Source organism: Bufo gargarizans, chromosome 2 (genome assembly GCF_014858855.1).
Source record: "Bufo gargarizans isolate SCDJY-AF-19 chromosome 2, ASM1485885v1, whole genome shotgun sequence".
Taxonomy (NCBI): domain Eukaryota; kingdom Metazoa; phylum Chordata; class Amphibia; order Anura; family Bufonidae; genus Bufo; species Bufo gargarizans.
In genome coordinates, this window is record NC_058081.1 from 326,506,236 (window position 1) to 326,528,472 (window position 22,237).

The 22,237-nt window shown below is 40.2% G+C and overlaps 2 protein-coding genes across 3 annotated transcripts in view; one reads left to right on the forward strand and one right to left on the reverse strand.

The window, feature by feature from the left end:
- The first annotated feature begins 5,625 nt into the window (after positions 1 to 5,625).
- Positions 5,626 to 7,747, forward strand: LOC122925913. Of its 2 annotated transcripts, XM_044277258.1 has the most exons (3): positions 5,626 to 6,480; positions 6,665 to 6,724; positions 7,702 to 7,747. In XM_044277258.1, exons 1-2 carry the CDS (start codon positions 5,779 to 5,781, stop codon positions 6,695 to 6,697), a joined length of 735 nt encoding a protein of 244 aa, XP_044133193.1. In that variant the 5' UTR covers positions 5,626 to 5,778; the 3' UTR covers positions 6,698 to 6,724; positions 7,702 to 7,747. The 2 variants fall into 2 exon arrangements, with proteins under 2 accessions (XP_044133193.1, XP_044133192.1); XM_044277257.1 differs by lacking the exon at positions 7,702 to 7,747 and having other exon boundaries at positions 6,665 to 7,268.
- An 8,398-nt stretch (positions 7,748 to 16,145) lies between these two features.
- The window catches only part of TMTC2 (transmembrane O-mannosyltransferase targeting cadherins 2), a 289,642-nt gene continuing 283,550 nt past the window's right edge, over positions 16,146 to 22,237 (reverse strand). The window contains exon 12 of the mRNA XM_044280547.1: positions 16,146 to 21,007. Coding sequence (XP_044136482.1) covers positions 20,828 to 21,007 — 180 coding nt within the window. The 3' untranslated portion in view covers positions 16,146 to 20,827. The remainder of the gene's footprint in view (positions 21,008 to 22,237) is intronic.

Consider the following 22,237-nt stretch of genomic DNA (forward strand, 5'->3'; position numbering starts at 1 on the left):
TTTCTGTCAGGTGAATGCCTAATTTTTGGGGCCTGTATTGGCATACAGGAAAATTGTTATTCAGTGAACGCTTAATGTACCTCCAGCCACATAATCACTTGTTCTATTTTGTCAGGTGAATGCCTAATTTTTGGGGCATGTACTGGCCTACAGTAAAATTGTTATCCAGTGACCATGTAATATACTTACAGCCACATAATCACTGGTTCTTTTCTGTCAGGTGAATGCCTAATTTTTGGGGCCTGTACTAGCCTACAGTAAAATTGTTATCCAGTGACTGTCTAATATACCTCAAGCCACATAATCACTTGTTTTTTTCTGTCAGGTGAATGGAAAACTTTTGGGGTCTGTACTTGCCTACAGTAAAATTATTATTCAGTGACCGCCTAATGTACCTGCACCCAGATAATCACTTGTTCTTTTCTGTCAGGTGAATGCCTAATTTTTGGGGCCTGTACTGGCCTACAGTAAAATAGTTATCAAGTGATCGTCTAATATACCTCCAGCCACATAATCACTTGTTCTTTTCTGTCAGGTGAATGCCTAATTTTGGGGGCCTGTACTGGCCAACAGTAAAATAGTTATCAAGCGATCGTCTAATATACCTCAAGCCACATAATTACTTGTTCTTTTCTGTCAGGTGAATGCCTAATTTTTGGGGCCTGTACTGGCCTACAGTAAAATAGTTATCCAGTGACCGTCTAATATACTTCCAGCCACATAATCACTTGTTCTTTTCTGTCAGGTGAATGCCTAATTTTTGGGGCCTGTACTCCACTGGCCTACAGAAAAATTGTCATTCAGTGACCGCCTAATATACCTTCAGCCACATAATCACTTGTTCTTTTCTGTCAGGTGAATGCCTAATGTTTTGGGCCTGTACTGGCCTACAGTAAAATTGTTATCCAGTGACCATGTAATATACTTACAGCCACATAATCACTGGTTCTTTTCTGTCAGGTGAATGCCTAATTTTTGGGGCCTGTACTAGCCTACAGTAAAATTGTTATCCAGTGACTGTCTAATATACCTCCAGCCACATAATCACTTGTTTTTTTCTGTCAGGTGAATGGAAAACTTTTGGGGTCTGTACTTGCCTACAGTAAAATTATTATTCAGTGACCGCCTAATGTACCTGCACCCAGATAATCACTTGTTCTTTTCTGTCAGGTGAATGCCTAATTTTTGGGGCCTGTACTGGCCTACAGTAAAATAGTTATCAAGTGATCGTCTAATATACCTCCAGCCACATAATCACTTGTTCTTTTCTGTCAGGTGAATGCCTAATTTTGGGGGCCTGTACTGGCCAACAGTAAAATAGTTATCAAGCGATCGTCTAATATACCTCAAGCCACATAATTACTTGTTCTTTTCTGTCAGGTGAATGCCTAATTTTTGGGGCCTGTACTGGCCTACAGTAAAATAGTTATCCAGTGACCGTCTAATATACTTCCAGCCACATAATCACTTGTTCTTTTCTGTCAGGTGAATGCCTAATTTTTGGGGCCTGTACTCCACTGGCCTACAGAAAAATTGTCATTCAGTGACCGCCTAATATACCTTCAGCCACATAATCACTTGTTCTTTTCTGTCAGGTGAATGACTATTTTTTGGGGCCTGTACTCCTGTGGCCTGAAAAAGTTTTCTAGGCTCCAGCACATTTTTGAGTTTCCCTTTAAGACACATAAAAATGGCCCCTGATTAAAATACATATTTTTTACAATTCTAGTAAGTATTTGGTGGCTGCAAATATGACCTGAAGGTTTTTTTAGGTTCGCCTGACATTAAAGTGAATGGGGCCCGCCGCGAAAGCGCGGTTTGCGAACATTTGATAGTTTTCGCGCAACGTCCCGGCCGATGTTCGTCCATCCCTATTAGAGACCTTGTGCTCCACCTTCCGTTTGAGGATGCCCCACAGATGCTCAATGAGGTTTAAGTTATCTTTGATTGGATTTTATTGCATTGTATTTTTGGGCTAAAAACATTTCCAACTGGTCTTTATTTAAAATGTTCAACTATATGTCCTCCACAGAATTCAGGATTAAATATCTACTACAAACTGCTTTGTCGATTTTCACTGAATACATCAAAGAAACTGACAGCTTGATCTGTAGACCTTATCTTTTCTATCTGGACAGCTCCTAAACAACAATTTATGCTGAAATTGTATTCAGTTGATAAGAATTCAGCTTAAATGAGTGTCTGTGAGCTCTCAGGAATGTAGAGATAAGGACAAGAGAACAAGTTGTCAGATATATCCTTTGATGTATTTCAGTGAGAAGGGGACATGGCGTTCTACAGTACAGTATATGTATAAACCTGGAAGCTGCAGAAAAAAATTGGTTGAAAACTGTTATTAAAGACTAATTGGAAAATACATTTCGACCCAAAATAAGCACAATGCAATAAAACATTTCAAATATGTCCATAACTTTTACATGTGTTTCTAAGGATTAAAAATAACATGATGAAAAACAATTTATGATATCCTTACTGGTTTAACATTTTTCAGTTATTATAATAAAAGGATTTTCTATAGATCCAAAATGCCTATCAGCAAAATGTGAAAAGAAAAACTTTCAAAAATATTTAGGAAAAAAATACCCCTTTCATCCCCTTGCTGATAACTATTGATAGTGATGACATTATCTACAGGGGTATCACTTCTTTGGGGTGAGTTTGGACCCTGAGGTGAGAATGTCATCACACTGTAAAAAAGGATCAAGAGAACTGAGAGGTACCCTTGGGAAGGTATTTGAAAATGTTTTGATTTTAACCCAAAAAGACTCCCAGAAAAATATGATACATATTGTATAAAGTTAGAAAATGTCTCCTTCCTTCAAAAACAGCATGCTGTTACTTTGTGTCTGGCATCTCAGCTTAGTGTTAGGTCTCCCTGTTTATGTTCATCTAGTTACTAATTTTGTTTTGACAGTTCCTGTGCCGTTTTGCATCTGAATCTTGGTTTGCTTATCACCTATGTTTGGTTGATTAGTTGCTCATTGTCTAGTCTTAATATATTCAGGCTGGACAATGGGTATAGCGTTTGGTAGCTGCACTCCCTTCCAGATAATTTGTACTTTGTTCTGGATTCTAGGATCTATGGGGAAGATTTATCAAAATTGGTGCAAAGGAAAACTGGCTTAGTTGCCTATTGCAACCAATCAGATTCCACCTTTCATTTTTCAGAGCTCCATTGGAAAAAGGATCATTAGTTGCTGTCCAGTTTTCCTCTGCACCAGTTTTGATAACTCTCCCTTATATTTCCGTGATTGTATCTTGTTCTAGTCTAGTAAATCCTCTGTGTATTCTGGAATCTGTAGTACCACAGTCTTTCTTAGTGTTCTTGCTTCATGCCTTTGAGGTCAGTTTGTTGCAGTGCTGTTGTTTGGTCCTGATTTAATTGCTTGAATTCAGAGATTGCCCGTTCAGTATTGCTCCATTTCTGTCCACTGTCATTCATCTACCTGTTCACTGCACATCTGCCATCCAATGCATTGCTGGATTATCTCCCTCTATTGTTACCCTTATTATTTGGTTCCTGTCATCAATTAGTGAGTTTGTTTAACCCTTTCCACCTAAGAGGTTTTTTATTTTATGCGTTTTCGTTTTGCGCTCCCTGCCTTCTCAGAACCATAATTTTTTTATTTTTCCGTTCACATAGCCATATGAGGGCTCGTTTTTTGCATGACAAGCTATACTTTCAATGCCAACATTTCATGCTGCATATGATATGGGAAGCAGGAAAAAAAATCCAAATGGGGTGGAATTGGAAAAAAAAGCAATTCAGCCACAGTTTTACGGCTTTTTATTTACGATGTTCGATGTGTTATAAAACTGACTAGTTACTTTCATTCTACAGTTCAGTATGAATCTGGCAACACCTTATATGTATAGTTTTTATTGCGCTTTGATACTGATAAAATAATAAAAATCAGTTTTATTTTTTCGTCAACATATTCTGACCCCTATAACTTTTTTGTAGTTATGTGTACAGAGCTGTATGAGCATCCATTTTTTGTGGGGCGATCCGTACTTTTCATAGATACCAATATGGGGTGTTTATGTCTTTTTGATTACTTTTTTTAAGTTTTTTTTTAAAAAATTAAGCGACCAAAAATTTGGAATTTTTCATTTCTTTTCCGTTTTGGCATTTGCCGTATGGGGAAAGTATTTTTATACTATGGTCGTTTTCACACATGGTGCCTTTCACACCTGGCATTCTCTACGCTTGCTTCTGGGTTTGCACGCGCTCAGATGCTGTGGTCAGGATTGACCACGGCATCTGAAGTGTTAAATGTCCGTGAACAGCATTATTGCCAGTCGCAGATATGAGCAGTGGTCTGCTGTATGAAACAGAGCATCTTTAAAGACCCGGTCAGTGTTGTACGGGAAGGGGTTAAGGGCTGATTCAAACATGACTGATCTTGGTCCAGGAAACACATGGCACCCCTGACTTGACCACATAGAGGTGTTTTATAATACATCCAGTTCCTATCTGATTGCAGGTCTAATGCACTGTATTCACATCATTTGAGTACAGTACATTAAGCCCTCGATCAGATAGGTACTAACTGCATAAATTACTATGATGCAGTCAGTTCTGGTAAGCCGTGGTCGGTCCGCAAGATGCGGTCAACAAACAGGCCATTTTTCCCAAACTGAGTACCGTCGTGTGAATCAGCTCTTAGGCCTCTTTCACATGGGCATCATGTTTTATGGCCGGATAAGATGCGGGTGCATCGCGGGAAAATGCATGATTTTTCAGCGCGAATGCAAAACATTTTAATGCGTTTTGCGCGCACGTGAGAAAAATCGGCATGTTTGGTACCCAAACCCGAACTTCACGGAAGTTAGGGTTTGGGATTGGTGTTGTGTAGATTGTATTATTTTCCCTTATAACATGGTTATAAGGAAAAAAAATAGCATTTTTAATACAGAATGCATAGTACAATAGGGCTGGAGGGGTTGAAAAAAAAAAAAAAAATGTAACACCCTAATCCACTTGTTCGTGCAGCCCGGCTTCTCTTCTGTCTTCATCTATGCTTTGCAGTAGGAATAGGACCTATGATGACATCACTGCGCTCATCACATGGTCCATCACATAATCCATCACCATTGACCTCCGCTCAACTGTCTTGCAGATCCAGAGACCACAGGCGGCTGGTTCCAGTGGTGGGTTCCAGGCCTGCCCTGAATCTAAGATTGCCTTCCTGGACAGATTTTCTGGGGGTAGCTAGCGACAATTTAATTTGATTCAGGGAGTCGTGCAAATTGTACTTTAAGCTGATTCCGTACTCTTCTGGGAATGAGAGTCAACGTGTGGGTATGATCATTTCATTGCTTAAAAGGTGACGCCCAGTGTTGGGCTTTTTCTCTGCCGACTCGATCACAGTCCCTCCAGTCGGTAGATACATTATTTACAGCCTTGGGTCTTATTTATGATGGAGTAAGGTGAATAAAATATAATTTGATTTAAAGAACATATACTACAATAGTACAAAAATACTCAATTTTATTAAGAAAATCACAAAAGACACATGATCAGCACTGGTCACAAATAAGACAATACATACAGGTTACAATACATGTTAAAAACCAAGTGAACCGATGGTAGGCTGCCAATACAGATATCTAAAGTAAAGTGCAAGTGCATGGTTATACTTACTCCTTACTCCTTCAATCGGTTATATATTCTAATTAGGGGTAAGCCCGCAATTTTGTTAGGGCTATATATAGGTTTTCATATTTATCTGTGTTACAGATTTGCCCTACGTAATGGATTTACGTTCTAAAGAGACGGAATGGCTGGCACAGGTCACAAGGATTTTCAAGGAGGAGAGCATTCCCAACCCTAATTCTATACAACCTGATGTATCTGAGACACAGAAACTTCTCAAGAATTTATACCGCAGCAGAACCAAAACATGGTGGAACAAAGCTGCGCTTGAACAGTACCTGACCAGAGATCTGGCACCCAGGGGCCTTCGAGTTCAGGTATGCCCCTCATTCCCTTTGGGAGATGACATCTTAAAACAGAGATGGGAAGATGCCTGTAAATTATGTTCACGTACCTTCATTGAGCTACTAATTGGATATGAAAAGAAGCAATTGGAGGACATAGAGAAGTCAATTGCACCATTACAGGATAAATTGCGACTGATAGGTAGCCCGGAGATGATGGCACGATTTGAACAAGATCTAAACAACGATCAAGCCCGATGGGAAAAAGAAATTCAAGAACAAAAGGCAAAGAAATTTCAGCGTGATATTGCAGATTATCAAAATGAAAGAATATTTCGGTGGCATTATAAACGTAACACCGATCGTTCTGCCTCAAGCTCGGTGACATCTATACGGAGCAATCATTCACAACGTGCTGAGGGCTCAACAGGAGTGGGACAGACGATGATGACATCAAAAACTCCAATTAAACGAAAATATAACAATCTGGACGACTCCAAAAATGGGGAATTAAAGGTAATTAACCTTTCGGATATAGCCTTTTCAGATCCCCAACTGGAACTGCTGTCTCTTGGACTATCTTTTAGTCCTGTGTCTGTATATGACAACTTCACTGCAATTAAGGACACGTTCCTGTTTGCAAGGAAGTTGGTCTACAGAAAACACTTTTCTAAAACATGTTCAAATGATATTTTCACAGCCCCGGAGGAATTGGAGGCGCTTCGAACACTAGAGGAACTACTGATGGAGCAGGAAGGAGGTGAGTCGAAATTTCCGCCCTTCACTCGTGGCCGGTCTGTCACATTTCCGCCCTTGTCCTTGAGCCCGGCAATTGAAACGTTTGTAAAAATGGTGGTGAAGGACTTATTTATCCTCCCCACGAAACGTTCATATGACAACTTGAACCAATCTCAGAGAGTGGCTTTAAAACAATTGAGGGCAATGAAGAAAGTGGTATTTAAGCCGGCGGATAAGGGTGGAAATGTGGTAGTCTGGCCTATCGAGATGTATGAGGCGGAGGCCCATCGTCAATTACGTGACACCGCCTGCTACCGTAGATTGACCTCTAATCCTACCAACGACTACCAAATGCAGATACAGGCCGTTTTGCTGACAGCGGTGGAGTCATCAGTCATTAATAGGACTGTATATAATGGCTTGATAGTGAAGCATCCAATAACCCCCACATTGTATCTACTACCGAAGGTGCATAAATCTTCAACGAGACCTCCGGGTAGACCGATAGTGTCGGGGTGTGGTGGACTGAGCGAACCCATTTGTCGCTTTTTGGATTTCTACCTCAAGCCATGTGTCCAATGTCTTCCATCTTATGTACGTGACTCCACCGATGTGTTAAAGCGGTTGGAGAATGTCCATATGGAAGACGATATGTATCTCGTGACATGCAATGTAGAATCGCTGTATACCTGTATCCAGCATGAACTTGGTTTGAAGGCCTCCAGTTTCTTTTTGCGGACAAGGAATCTATCGCCGGAACTGGTGGAATTCATACTAGTTCTGTTGGATTTTGTACTTACACACAATCACTTCCTTTTTAAAGACCGACACTATCTCCAATTACGAGGTGTGGCGATGGGGGCGACTTGTGCGCCCTCATACGCTAACCTATTCTTGGGTCTTTGGGAACGTGAATACGTACAACAGATCATGGATGGGGCGGATGGACAGGTTATATCCTGGATCCGCTTTATAGATGATATTTTGTTTGTTTGGCAGGGATCCAGGAGGGCACTTGATTCATTTTTGGCACAACTGAACGCGAACGACTGGAATATAAGATTAACCCAAACCATTTCCCAAAGTCAAATGACATTTCTGGATATTAACATCAAGATGACCACGGATGGCACTCTATCGACGGCAATTCATCGTAAGGATACCGCTGTAAACGCTTTGTTGCACGCATCGTCCTTTCATCCACAACATCAAAAAAGATCCATACCGATTGGTCAGTTTCTAAGAGCTAAAAGATTGTGTACTACAACAGAGGACTTTGAAAAAGAATCGACTCAGCTTCGACAACGGTTTGCACAAAGGGGATATCACCCTGTGGTTATTGAACGGGGGTATCAGCGAGCTGTCAATACATCACGACAGACCCTCCTTACAACAAAGCCTAAAAAAGTTCATAATGCAGCGGTGGATGAAGTTCGACCAGTCTGCATGATTACGGATTATAGTCCACAATGGAATAACATCAGAAAAACGTTTGTAAAATATTGGCCTGTATTGCAAAGTGATCATGTCCTGAATTCGGTTCTTACCTCGGCCCCCACTCTGGTCTCTAGACGTAGCAGGAATCTTAGTGACATTTTGGTATCTAGCCACTATGTCCCACCCAACAACCAGGAATTCCTGTTTCAGTCTAAGGGACCAAAGTGGGGCTCGACACCGTGCGGACATTGTAGCATTTGCAAGGCTATGGTAAAAAGTGTGTCATTCAGCGATTCAACTGGCAAAGATGTATACAAAATTGTGCATTTTATCAACTGTAGTACCTGTGGCGTCATCTACTACGCAACATGCCCATGTGGGTTAATCTACATAGGCATGACAACGCGTGAATTGCGTATACGCCTTCAGGAACATCAGAGTGATATTCGGATGGCGTCAAAGGTGCCAGCTGATGACAGGGAACGAATACTGAAACTTAAACCAGTTGCACGACATTTTCGGTTGAAACATAATAATCGATGGCAGGACCTGAGGGTTCGTGGCATCGATAGGGTAAATCTAGGATCCCGAGGAGGCGATCTCTTTAGACGACTCGAACAAGTGGAAAGTAAATGGATAATTAAACTTCAAACCCAGGTGCCATATGGGCTGAATGATAAGGTGCCTTTTGCATCTTTCTTGTGAATGCCTCCTCCTTGAATTTCCGTGATCTGTCCAGGTTTCTTTATGTTTATGTGTATGGCGATGATGGTAGGGCACTCACCTATGGGTGCTGGACAGGATGGTTGATTTTTCTACCATATAGTGGCTCGGGGCATGACAATTGGCTGCATGATACCTTTAGTATGACTGGGAATGTGATCAGTCTGAACATCGGTTATACCGGTGTACAGGTGATTGGTGCATAGACAGGGGTGTATGCTAAATATTCACGATTTGGTAGGGTATATCCTCACCTGCTCTTTCTTTATGTTCGAACAATTTGGGATACTAATATATATATTTTTCTGACTTATGGCATATATAGCTAATTATATGTAATGGTGGCACTTTAGACACTATTAACATGTAGAATTGATGTAACTTATATTGTTATTTATTCACTTTATTTTGTTCTCCATAATTAATAATTCTTCCTTTCACACCTCACCTTGCACTTTGAGGCCTCTGAGTTGGGAGACCTTATTGCTACTTATTCCTGCCATGGCTAAATGTGTATGTCAGGAAAAAGAGGCTAATAGGAACAACAACGCCTAGCATCCTCGTAATTTGTAGTTCAAGGCCCCCCATTGAGGCCAAGCGATAATATTGTTTTGGTCAAACTATGGCCTCAGTATATTGTAAAACTAATTATTATGATAATTTGTTTGTAATTTGTCTTTAAATACAACAATGTCTTATCACTTGTCTTTCACACTTTTTGGCATAGGCTCGGCCTTTACCCTCTCCTGCGCATGCGTTACCACCCTAGTACAACATATCGAATTACATGTTATTCGATGTGTATGATTATTGTGGTCAGGTGTATAATACCCGTTTAGTGCAAGTGCACTTCTGGTATTGCTGCCTGATAAACATATATATATATATATATGCATTCACATTGAAGTTGAACTGAAATGAGGTTCTGTGCACGTGTATACATACATTGACAAACTGATAAATATTGGCATGTGGACTGTCAGCATATATGTGTTCATGCTTTAGGATAAGAACTGTGTCTATTATAGTATGGTTTATATACGATAAGATGCCATCATTTATGTAAAGCAATCTGATTTTTCTGATATATCCGTATGTGATGTCATGCGCCCTTACTTAACATGGCGGAATAGGTGTCCTTGGTGTTCTGCGCATGCGCCGCGTTCGTGTGCCGCCGGCCGCTCCAGAGTGACGCGTGTCGCACAGGATGTGCGTGACTGCCTTCTCTGGACCGGCGCGGCGCCACCGGATGTGGTGGCATGCGGATGAGGGGCCAGGCACCAGTAATGTCCGCCACGTGTTAATACTCAGGTGAGCCCTAAATATAATTAAATTTAGTCCAACAACCAATCATATGTTTCCACCTGACCTATTTATGGGTGACCCTCCTCTCTGCCAACCAACACCCCTTGAAAAAGCTGTACGCGAAACGTGCGTTGGGGAGTGGACCGGTGGTATTGCTGCAGGATACAATTGAATCAATTGGTCAGTATATATAATAGTTTCTATCTTGTGTCAAATACAATTGTGATATTGGTATTGCCCTAATTTGGATAACTCTGGTGTATATATTTACACCGGCTAGTGGCAAATTTTGACACATATATACATGTGGATATTAGTGGTGTCCAATAGCTACAGCGTTTGGATACTATATGTCCACTATTTATGACCTTTTGGGTATAACCATGCACTTGCACTTTACTTTAGATATCTGTATTGGCAGCCTACCATCGGTTCACTTGGTTTTTAACATGTATTGTAACCTGTATGTATTGTCTTATTTGTGACCAGTGCTGATCATGTGTCTTTTGTGATTTTCTTAATAAAATTGAGTATTTTTGTACTATTGTAGTATATGTTCTTTAAATCAAATTATATTTTATTCACCTTACTCCTTCAATCGGTTATATATTCTAATTAGGGGTAAGCCCGCAATTTTGTTAGGGCTATATATAGGTTTTCTTATTTATGATGACCCGGATCTGGAGAGCGATCCGCGGAGACCTATTCTTTTGAATTTAGAAGATGGTCTACGGATATGGAGTGGAATGATCCTGCTCTCCGTAGCCAATTCTGTCAGGGGCTATCTGAGAGGCTAAAGGACGCGTTGGCCTTTCATGAAAATCTTGAGTCATTGGAAGCAGCTATGTACGTCTTGATAGATGCCTGAGAGAGAGAGATCTAGGTTTCCTCACCTTTGACACTTATGGTGGAGAGACACCTGTGGTTATGCCTTGTGACGAGCCTATGCAGTTAGGAGGAGCTACTCCTGGAACGGCTGGCAGAAGCTTTGGTCATATGAGGGGAGTCTGTTTTTGTTGTGGAAAGAAGGGACATTTAGTGAATATATGTCCGTACGTTCTGCGTCAACATGAAAACAAACAACAACAAAAAACGTTTAATTCCCAACTTACTATTGGTGGTGTGGGTGGGGAGCCAGAAAACTTACTTTTGTCATTTATTGGTAGTACCTGATTTCTCCTGTTGGCCCTGGTGGCGCTAGACTCCAAAACTGTGGGAATTGAGGTGTTTATTGACAGTGGGGCAGGGGTTAACCTAGTTGATGGTCAGTTTGCTCGTATGCATGGTTTGACAACAAGTGCATTAGACAAAAATATTTCGGTGTTTGCAATTGATTCCGCTCCACTCACTCAAATATGTTCATCACAAATTGTGCAGAACATCAGTTTAAAAGTGGGGAATTTTCATCAAGAATTCATCTTGTGTATTGTGCTGGAGGGTCTGCCTGCTCCGTTGGTGCTAGGTTTACCATGGTTAAGTAAACATAATCCTTCCATCAACTGGCAAGCGAGACAGTTTCTTGATTGGAGTGACTATTGCATAGAAAACTGTCTTAGCACATCGCTTTCTGTGGTAACTACAAAAGTTGTAGCTTCGTTTATTTCAGATTTTTCTGATGTATTCTCTGAAAGTGGAGACCAAGAGTTACCCCCAGATCGGGAGTATGATTGCCCTATCAACCTTATTCCCAGATCTAAGTTGCCCAAAGCTCGGTTGTATAATCTTTCTGAAAACGAAAGAGCAGCCATGCGAGAGTATACCACCGAGAGTATGGCTAAGGGACATATTAGACCGTTCAAATCCCCATTTGCTGCAGGGTTTTTTGTTAAGAAAAAGGACGGAACTCTTAGGCCATGTCAGGATTTTTGTGAGCTTAATTGTATCACTGTCCGTGACCCTTACCCCCTTCCTTTGATCCCAGATTTGTTAAATCAAATTGTCGGTGCCAAGGTGTTCTCTAAGTTGGATTTGAGGGGGGCATATAATCTGGTAAGGATCAAGGAGGGGGACGAATGGAAGACGGCATTTAATACCCCTGAGGGTCATTTTGAGAATCTGGTCATGCCTTTTGGGTGTGTATTTGCAGTTCAGGAAGTGCAATTCCTGGGTTACCTACTCTCATCTTCAGGTTTTCGTATGAATCCTGAAAAGGTCCATGTGGTGTTGGACTGGGATCGACCTGAAAATTTGAAAGCACTTGTGCGACTTTTGGGGTTCACCAACTACTACCGTAAATTTATTTTGAACTACTCGACTGTGGTTAACCCTTTAACGGACATGACTAGGAAAGGTTCGGATTTCTCAGTTTGGCCTGATGCGGCATTACAAGCCTTTTCAGCAGAGAAGAAGTGTTTTTCTTCTGCTCCTATACTGGTGCAGCCGGATATGTCACAGCCATTTATTGTGGAGGTTGAAGCATCTGAGGTAGGGGTAGGAGCAGTCTTGTCACAAGGTCCTTCACCTAGTAAATAGCGCCCATGTGCTTGCTTCACTAAGAAACTCTCGGCTGCTGAAAGAATTTATGATGTAGGCCAGGCATGTAGGCAATAGAGAATTGCTGGCCATTAAATTGGCTTTTGAGAAATGGCGTCATTGGTTGGAAGGAGCAACTCATCCTATTACGGTAATTACTGATCACAAAAATCTGGCTTACCTGGAGTCCGCCAGATGGTAGTTGTTTTTTACCAGATTTAATTTCATTGTCACCCTGGGATGAAGAACGTAAAGGCGGATGCCTTGTCGCGTAGCTTTCCTGGGGGGGGGGGGGGGGTTCGGAAGATCCTGGTCCTATCTTGTCTGAAGGGGTAGTAATATCCGCCCTTTATCCCGACCTTGAGGGAGAGGTGTTGGGAGGCCCAGGGAGATGCACCGGATTCTTGTCCTCCGGGAAAGTTGTTTGTTCCTTCTGAATTAAGGCACAATGTGTTCAAGGAACATCATTGTACAGTTCTTACAGGACACCCTGGGAGCAGATCCACGGTCGATCTCATCTCTCATAGATTCTGGTGGCCGGGGTTGCGTAAATGTGTGGAGGGCTTTGTGTCAGCCTGTAGTACTTGTGCACGTGCTAAGGTGACACATACACGGCCTTCAGGATCTCTACTTCCGTTGTCCATCCCGTCCAGACTTTGGACTCATTTGTCCATGGACTTTATCAGAGATTTCCTAAATTCCTCAGGAAAACCTTTGATTCTGGTGGTTATTGATTGCTTCAGTAAGATGTCGCACTTTATAGAATTACCAGGGCTACCTAATGCTAAAACTCTTGCGCAAGTGTGTGTTGACATTGTGAAGCTACATGGTATTCCTTCTGATGTGTCTGATAGGGGGATTCAGTTTGCTTCCAGAATCTGGAAAGCGTTTTGCACTCGCTTGGGGGGACTGAGCCTTTCACCCTCAGTCGAACGGACAGACTGAGCGCACTAACCAAAATATGGAGACTTATCTGAGATGTTTATCTCAGAGAATCAGGAGGAGTGATCTTCGTTTTTTTATCTTTGGCCTACTTCGCCATAAATAACTATAGGCAGGAGTCCACTGACAAGTCTACGTTTTTGGGGGCATATGGGTTCCATCCGCAGTTTGGCACATTTTCTGGTACTGAGACTTCTGCTATACCTGAAGAGGAAAGATTTTCCTCTTTGTCATCTATTTGGCGGAAAATTCTAAATAATCTGAAAAAGATGGGCAAGAAGTATAAACGAATGGCTGACAAGAGACGTACGAGTGGTCTGGGCGTGAGAGTGGGTGCTTCTGTGTGGCTGTCCACAAGAAACATTAAGTTGAAAGTACCTTCGTGGAAGTTGTGCCAAAGGTTTATTGGATTATATAAGAGCTGCTGCTATTATTAACCCGGTAGCCTTTCATCTTGACCTTCCACAGGCTTTAAAGATTCATGTTTTCCACAAATCATTACTGAAGAGTTATGTTGAACCTGCTGAACCGTCCTCCCTGCCACCCCCTCCTGTCATGGTGGACGGTAATCTCGAATTTCAGATAGCCAGGATAGTGGACTCCCGTATTCTCCGTAGATCCCTCCAGTATCTGGTTCACTGGAGGGGTTACGGTCCAGAGGAGAGAATGTGGGCTCCAGCAGCCGACGTTAATGCCATTCGCATTGTGAAAGGTCGGTCCTGGGTGTCCGGAGGTCACCCATAGAAGAGGGGGAGTGGGTACTGACAGGGTAATGACCAAACCTCTTGTCATGTGCAGCCCGTGGTCATTACTGCATTCCTTACTTAGTTTGGTCTCACACTTCATACCATGTGGTTGATATTCTCTGCTTGGATTTGGAAGAGTTAGTGTGTGGACCTTTCCTGTGTTCCTGCTCATCTATTTTCTTTAAGATAAGTGCTTGTTGTTACTAGGCCTCAGGGAGACACTGGTTCGTTCACCTGTGAAGGAACCAGTAGTCTCACTACCTTTCACTACCTTTAGGGCATCTCAGGGCTCCTAGGGTTTAGGTCCCGGCATATGTATTTTCCCACCTTCAGGGTTTATACATACTGACAGGAGTCAGGGCCAGATCTAGGGATTTCTTAAGAGGCCTAGTTCTTTGTCCTCTCCCTTCTGTTGTCTTTTTGGTGTGTCTCCTCTCCCCAATATTCGTGACAGAGAGTTACTATTTAGAATGAGACTAGACTGAAAACATGTATTGCACAGAATGTACAAGAAGTTTAATTGATAAGATTTCCACTTAAGCCTTAATGAGTTGGTTTAGAAAAGTTTAGATTCTTAGTTATTACATGACATTAAAGCTAACCTGTCACCTTCTGTTTCATATTAATCAATTACAGTGGATTTAATTTTTCCGTTATTACATCAACAGCTAAATTTTCAGGGCATGTTGGAAATATGCAATGGGTGTTGTCATTTTGAATGCGTTAAAAAAGTAACAGGTGGTTTGAAAGCCTTAAGGAAATCTTACAGACATTGTCACCTTACACTAGAGCATACAAATATTCAGAGTTATTTTTTTTTAAAGGGGTTGTCCAGGATTTTATTTATTTTTTTACTCCCCCCCCCCCCATCCAGTGGGACCTGTGAAGAGACCTAATCTTACCTGCTCCCTGTTGCTCCATTCTGGATTTGTGCCTGGCTTGACTGGTCTTCTGGTCCCTTTCTGTCAACTTCCACACAGATGGGTTAATACCGTCAACGTCAATGACAGTCCCCAAATGGCACATAACCCAGCAGGCACAAGTCACCACTGAGGCAATTCCTTGGCTAGAGTGGCACACGTGACACCGTCCGTGAGGAAGTTGACAGATGGGGACCAGAAGTCTGGTGAAGAGGGTCCAAGAGTCACAGGGACGGAACTGTGCAGGGAACAATTAAGGCTACTTTCACACCAGCGTTTTTGCTGGATCCGTCACGGATCAGCAAAAATGCTTCCGTCATGATAATACAACTGTTTACATCCATTATGAACGGATATAGTTGTATAATCTTTAAAATAGTTTTCTATTGTGTCCGAGTAAACGGATCCATCCCCATTAACTTACATTGTGAGTCATCACGTATCCGTCTTGCTCCGCATCCCAGGACGCACAAAAAAACGCTGCTGCTGCGCTTTTGTGTGCATCATAAGAAACCAACCAAACGGAACGGAATGCATTCTGGTGCACTCCATTTTGTTCAGTTCTGTTCTCATTGACAATAATTGGGGACGAAACTGAAGTGTTTTCCTCCGCTATTGAGATCCTACGACGGATCTCAATAGCGGAAATTAAAAAACGCTGGTTTGAAAGTATAGTTCTATTCAAAAGTAATGCTGGATGGGGAGGGGTGAATTTAAAATTAAATACTAGGTAACTCCTTAAAGCTAGGGAAACAGGGCTGTTGGCTGTGAGTAATCAATAATACGCACACATACTTTGTATTCTGTAAATTCTAATAAAAAAAAAGGAAAACAAAAGAAGCCAGGTCCTCTTCAAATATTCAATATATTTTAGACATTACTGATTGCAGTACAAAAATTGGCAGGTATTCTTTTATTCCACAACTGACTGATTCATACTAACCAAAAAGGGTGGCACCAGTGGTTTTCATATACATCTTTCATAGTAAGAAAAAGAAAAGGGACTTAAAAAGTGACAATTGTTATAATTCTGCAAAACTGACAACCAGTTGGAACAGTAAATAATAAATTCACATTCTTCGGCAAAGTATAATACACTGTATTTTTTTTTCTACAGGATTCATTTATGAAACAAATGACCACACTGCATTTAAATGTTGCTTTGATAAGAATACCCTGTTAAGAATTCTACAACCCTGTTAACACATAATAACTCTGGTAATAGGTTTAATTAAGGACAAAAAAATTATGCAGAAAACCTTTGTTGCATAACCTTTAGTGCTGGAATTATGGTACTTGCAGAGACAAACTGTGTTCTCATTAGTGCAAACGTTTTTTTTGTTTTAAAAAAAAAAACCAGCTCCGAATGTTAAGGGAAAAAAAACCTTTTTTTAAAAATCTTAAGTCTGTGTAATATTTCTCACTAAATGAAATGACGTCTAGAAGAAAATATTTCATAACTTTTTTTGTAAAGTTCAAGAAAAATAAATCTCTAAAAAGTACTGGCTTTAAATATCACACAGTGATAAACATAATGTTCTATATACATTATTAACAAGAAAGAAACATAGGGAAATCATAACACTCTTCAATTGTAAAAACTGTTGGTGTTAATAGAGTTGTATGACATATATTAATATTGCATGTAAAACATAAGATAAGAAGACTGAAGAGAGAAACAGTCAGTAATAAACAAACACTAAATACAAATGTGATGATGCAGCTGGCAGGTTGCCTGGCGTACTTTGTCTTGCTTGGAACAGCTTATTGTACTGTCTGCAGGCAGTAAAATAAAAAGAAGCCTAAGAAGCAAATAACAGCATATGGCAGCACAACAAACCCAATCGTGCTCCACAGGAAGTGGAAGAGTGAACAAAAAGAGGGCACAGCGTAAGCCTCCTGGTGTTATTATAAATAAATGTATATTATATGGTGCCAGAGTGTCAAATATACTGTATGAATACAGATGTATTAGTATTTATTTATTTATTTTATGCACTTATATAGCTCTACTATATTCCGCAGCGCAATACAAGTAAAGCCATAAACAGGATTTTTGTAATATTAGTCCTAGTTCACTTGTCATTTTATTGGTCAGTGATTTCCATCAGTGATTGTGAACCAAAACCAGGTGCGGGTGAAAAACACAGGACAGGTGCAGATCATTCCATTATACTTTATGTCTGTGGAGGCTGCAGTCTTGGTTTTGGCTCACAATCACTGACTTAAAACAATGAAGTATGAAATAGGCCTTATGGAGAATAATTCCACCATAAAACAAAAATCAGAAGGTGGTTAGTACGTGAGAATAAAACACATTTTGTAAACTATAGAGTTCCTGTATAATTAAAGATTATTGACATTTCTATATATTTATTGTGTGAGCTAATGTATTAACATTACATAGCTTGCTTATTATCAGAGATAGGGTGGGAGTGTGGCCAGGCCTGTGTCTCGTCATAAATTAGGTGCATCCTTTGGCAGTGCAGGGGATATCAAGAATGGTGTAGCGAGTGGCGGTCTTGTAAAACTTCTTGTATGTTTCAATATCTGACAGGACTTGTAGCCATATTGATAAACTTTGGTGAAGGAAGCTGTATGCCAGGGTTTTTTTTAGAAGCTGATCAAACAGAGCAGGGAATGCTGTTAGGCCTCCCTAGAAAATAGACAGAGTTTTTTTTAAAGGGAATCTGTCAGCTGTTAGTGGCTGTACAAACATACCATCGGTATGTGAGCTTTTACCATCAGAAGTAGTGTAGATATTAACTTTTATTCTGGCAGATTTAGCTCCTTAAGTGCCCTGGAGAGACAGCTTCATTGTGAAGTGCCCTGGACTGAGCTGTTTCATAGCTCCTCCCCTCTTGCTATGAGTGACAACTGTACTGGTCTCTTTATTGGATGCTGCATCTATTATTCAAACCAGAGGGTACTTTACTGATAAGCTCTGCCACAATAACTGCTCATATTCTCACTACTCCTGATTAAGAAAGTTCCACAGCATGGTTAAAATAGCTGACAGTGTATGGCTACACAGCGACACGTGTCATGCTACAGCAAAACACTGAAAATTTGTGTGACTTGTCAACAACTGGCTATGGCGCGACTATTTTAGGACTGAGTTTGGGCTGAAAAAAGAAACAACACCAAACCGGGTGTCGCGAGCAAATTACATTAAAGTCAATGGATGAGAAGATGCGTGTGACATGCGATACAAAATTCAGCACGTCTGGATTTTTTGCAACTGTCACATTGCAGTTGCAGCACGCCACTTTGCGACACCATTGACAATCATTACATGAAATGTCACACGGCCGTGTAGCCGAACGCTTAAGCTAACGAAATAGCTCACAATATAAATGTAGTAGAGTGTAATGTGCAGAATCTTCGCTGCACAGCTGTGGCAATTCCAGCAGTGTGTACATGGCCCTAAAAAATTTAATATAAAGAACATAACTTTTTTTTACTGTAAAATATGAATACTGGAAGCAACATTTGGCAAGGATACTCACTGTAGCATGTATCTTTAAAATAACAAGGTGGCCTTCTGATTACATGAGCTCAGCTTGATACCAAAGAAGTGATAAACCAAACTTTATCAAATCATTGACTGGTGAAGTTACCAGTTTTTTTTTGGTTTTTATCCAGATGACATGTGGCTTAACTTGAATGATGTCTTACTTGTCTTAATTGACATTCTTGAGATTTTATAAAATGAATAAGACTTTTCACAGGAGGACCTATGCAGCTTTTATGATATGGCAATTTATTTTCTCTTGAATGCTCCTGCCACTGATCCATACAAAATTATTTCCATAGACCATTCCCTTTGAACTATACATGAAACTGCTACATGAAATAGTACTTCAATGACTGTTGCGTGTATCTTATAAAAACGATTGCCCGAATTACTATGGTAGTCTGTAGTTTGTCCTATTTTCATGCAGTAAAGTAACACTGTAAAAAAACTGATAAATGTATATAATGTCTAGTGCCTGAAAGAGCGGCGTAGAATGCAAAGTGAGAATCAATAAAATTTCATCAGATTTGCCAATATTATTCTTTTAAAGGGGGTGTCCCAATATAAACACTTATCTATCAACGGAATGGGGGATAATTGTCTGACTGTCAGGGGTCTGACCATTTTGGCCCTCACAGACCCCATCTTCCCTTCACTGAAAGGAGTGGCAGTTATACATGTGCACTCTGGGTCCACTCAATCCTATGAGACTGCCAGGGATACCCGGGTACAGGGCTTGGCTATCTGCAGCAAATGGAATGGCAGTGCGCATATATGGACACCTTTCCAGTCAAACCCAATTCATATGAGTGTATGACAGAACACTGGACCTCATTTGGCCCATAGAAACCAACCATAGTGTAACTTTTCAATTAAAGAAAACTGAAAGGTGTACACTAAATGGATGCTATGGTCAACAAGCCCTGCTTTTCTGTTAGTCAATTTGGATAAATGAGGCCGGTTGTTCTAATTCTGCTGGTTTATAGGAAAACACCAGAATAAACTGAAAGACTGCACTGGAACTAATAGAGAAATGTGACTGTGATTATATCAGGTAGGTAATAGTCTCATTCCCATACCACCCATATACGTTTCAGGAGTTATGAACACTTTTAGTTATTCTACAGCTGTGTAACAATAACTGCATCTTAAGCCAACATTATATAGAAATCAGTAGAAGACAATATTGTGTGGATCAATCATTTTCATTCTTACAAAATAAATATTTTATTAGCCTCAACATAAAATAAAATTGTATGGATTTTAAAACAGACACGGAAAGTAAAATATAAAGTAAAAAATCAGGTCCTTCATCACCTTCACTCACTAGCACATATTAAACTTCCAGCAGAGGCAGGACATGGTTTGTGTCACTCTTTGATTTTTCCTTGTTAAAACAAACTGCCCAGTACTAAGTGTAACTATGATGGAGACAGAATATTAGATAGACTGATAATAGATCGTGATGCATTGCTTTTGTTAGAAGTCATTTATCATGGCTTGAGCTTAGTCACACACCCGAACAAACAGAAATAAGCAGATCATTTCAACAGAACGGGCGAGAAAGATCAACCCTACCAAAAAATGTTTGGTTTGGCAGAAAATAATTGGACAAAATATTTAATAAACTTAGTGAATTCTTAGTGAATTAGCTCTGTAATAGAATCAATGTAAACAGTTTTTTAGTATTGAAGTTACCTACAGTATATTGTTATACTTTGTATTACAATTTTAGAAACTACGTACTATCAATTTCAGCCTACCCAAGAATTATGCACAACCAGTTGCATTGTGATGAAGACAGACCTCACTTTAAGTGCCTTTCATTATTCGGGCTAATGCAAGCATTTCCTAATCCCTTTTGGAAATTTTCCAATCCCTGTCATCGTCATTTCCCTTTTTTTTTTATACATTAACAGCTACTTTGCCAAAAGGCAAAACACTTTCCTAACATCACGTGGGCTTTTCTGAGACTTGCAGGATGCCTAGCTGATAGCCCCTCTGATCCCTTCATGTCCAATATTAGAAACTAACATCTGGTCAAAAGTCTCTAGTTCACTTTGTCACGTTTTCGATGTCTTAAGACCTTGTTTCTCCATGATATTCCACAACTTGCGAAGGTTAGATTGAGTGATACCATCATCCGGCTTGAACTGAAGAGCTCGGAGGTAGTTGGCTTCTGCTTCTTCTAATTTACCATTGAGATGAAGAATGGCACCCAGATTCATCAAGGCAGCAGGATACTGGAAATAGATAATTTTAATTAGATCAGCAAAAATGGTGACTTTAGTGCTTACATCCAAAAAATAACCAATGCAATACCAGTCATATCCAAAGTTACGTATTCACTGAGGTTGATAAAAGACATGTCCAGTTTTAAATCATTCATTGCTAAATTATTTATAATTATTATTGTCATTTATCATTAGATAATCATCTAGCACTTTTTCAAATGCTGACATCTTCTGTATTTTTTTGGGGGAAAACAGAATTCTAAATTAAATGGAAATGGGAAAACACATCCATTCTGCCACTGTTTTATGGGTTTCGGTTACAGGTCATTCACTAAGCAGTAAAGATGACACGCTAGCTTTATTCTTTGGGTCAGTATGATTACAGCTATATCAACAACTTTCTCTTTGTCATATTCTGACACCCATAACAATTTTGAAATTTCCATCCATGGAACTGTATAAGGGAGTCATTTTTTACAAGGCTTTCATTGATACCATTTTGGGGTATGTTCTTTTTGATCAATTTCATGAAATTTGTCTTGGGAAATGAACCAAAAACAGAAATTTGTCCAAAAAAATAAATAAAAATCTGTTATGCCATTCACAATACGAGGTAAAGACTTCTTTCGTTTAATAGCTTTTGGAGGCGGAAGTGCCAATTAATTATTAATATTTTATAAAAATAGGGAAGGGGGAGGGTAATAAGAATTTTTCATTTAGGCTGGACTTAAAAGAAACTTAATGATAACAGGTCTAGGAGCTTCCACAATCCCCAGGTTTGCAAAGAGGCCAAACGGCTTTCATAACCTCATCATTAGGAAGGCATCTGGCCACCAGGAGCAGCCCGGGTAAATGACCAATCAGAGGCCATGGTGAATTAACTACTGTGTCCAAGGGGTTAACAGCCTGTGATTGGAGTTAACAGTGGGTGGAAAACATTTGAAAGTGCAAGTACAAAGGTTTGGGGATCCCTGCTATACAGTACACTGTGCCAAACTGGTTCTATGAAACATGGACGAGAAGAAGACACAGCTATGGGAGACACGCTCTGTAGAAGGGTTTAATGTTTGTTTTCTTTCTTCATTCTCAGAACTATCAATGACCCATTTTGCACAAGATGCTTATATTAAAACACAGTAAATACTGTACATCCCGAAAAGACTCTCCATGCAATTGCAAAAAATATATTTTTTTTAAAAAAAGACATGCACTCCAATACTGTTAAATTAAAGCAACAAA

What these genes read in the sequence shown, in the direction of transcription:
- LOC122925913 (XM_044277258.1), top strand. Translation starts at nt 5,779, where the DNA reads ATGGATTTACGTTCTAAAGAGACGGAATGGCTGGCACAGGTCACAAGG. An exon ending in CCAAAAATGGGGAATTAAAG is followed by an intron (nt 6,481 to 6,664) that starts GTAATTAACCTT and finishes ATATTTTCACAG; the next exon opens with CCCCGGAGGAATTGGAGGCG.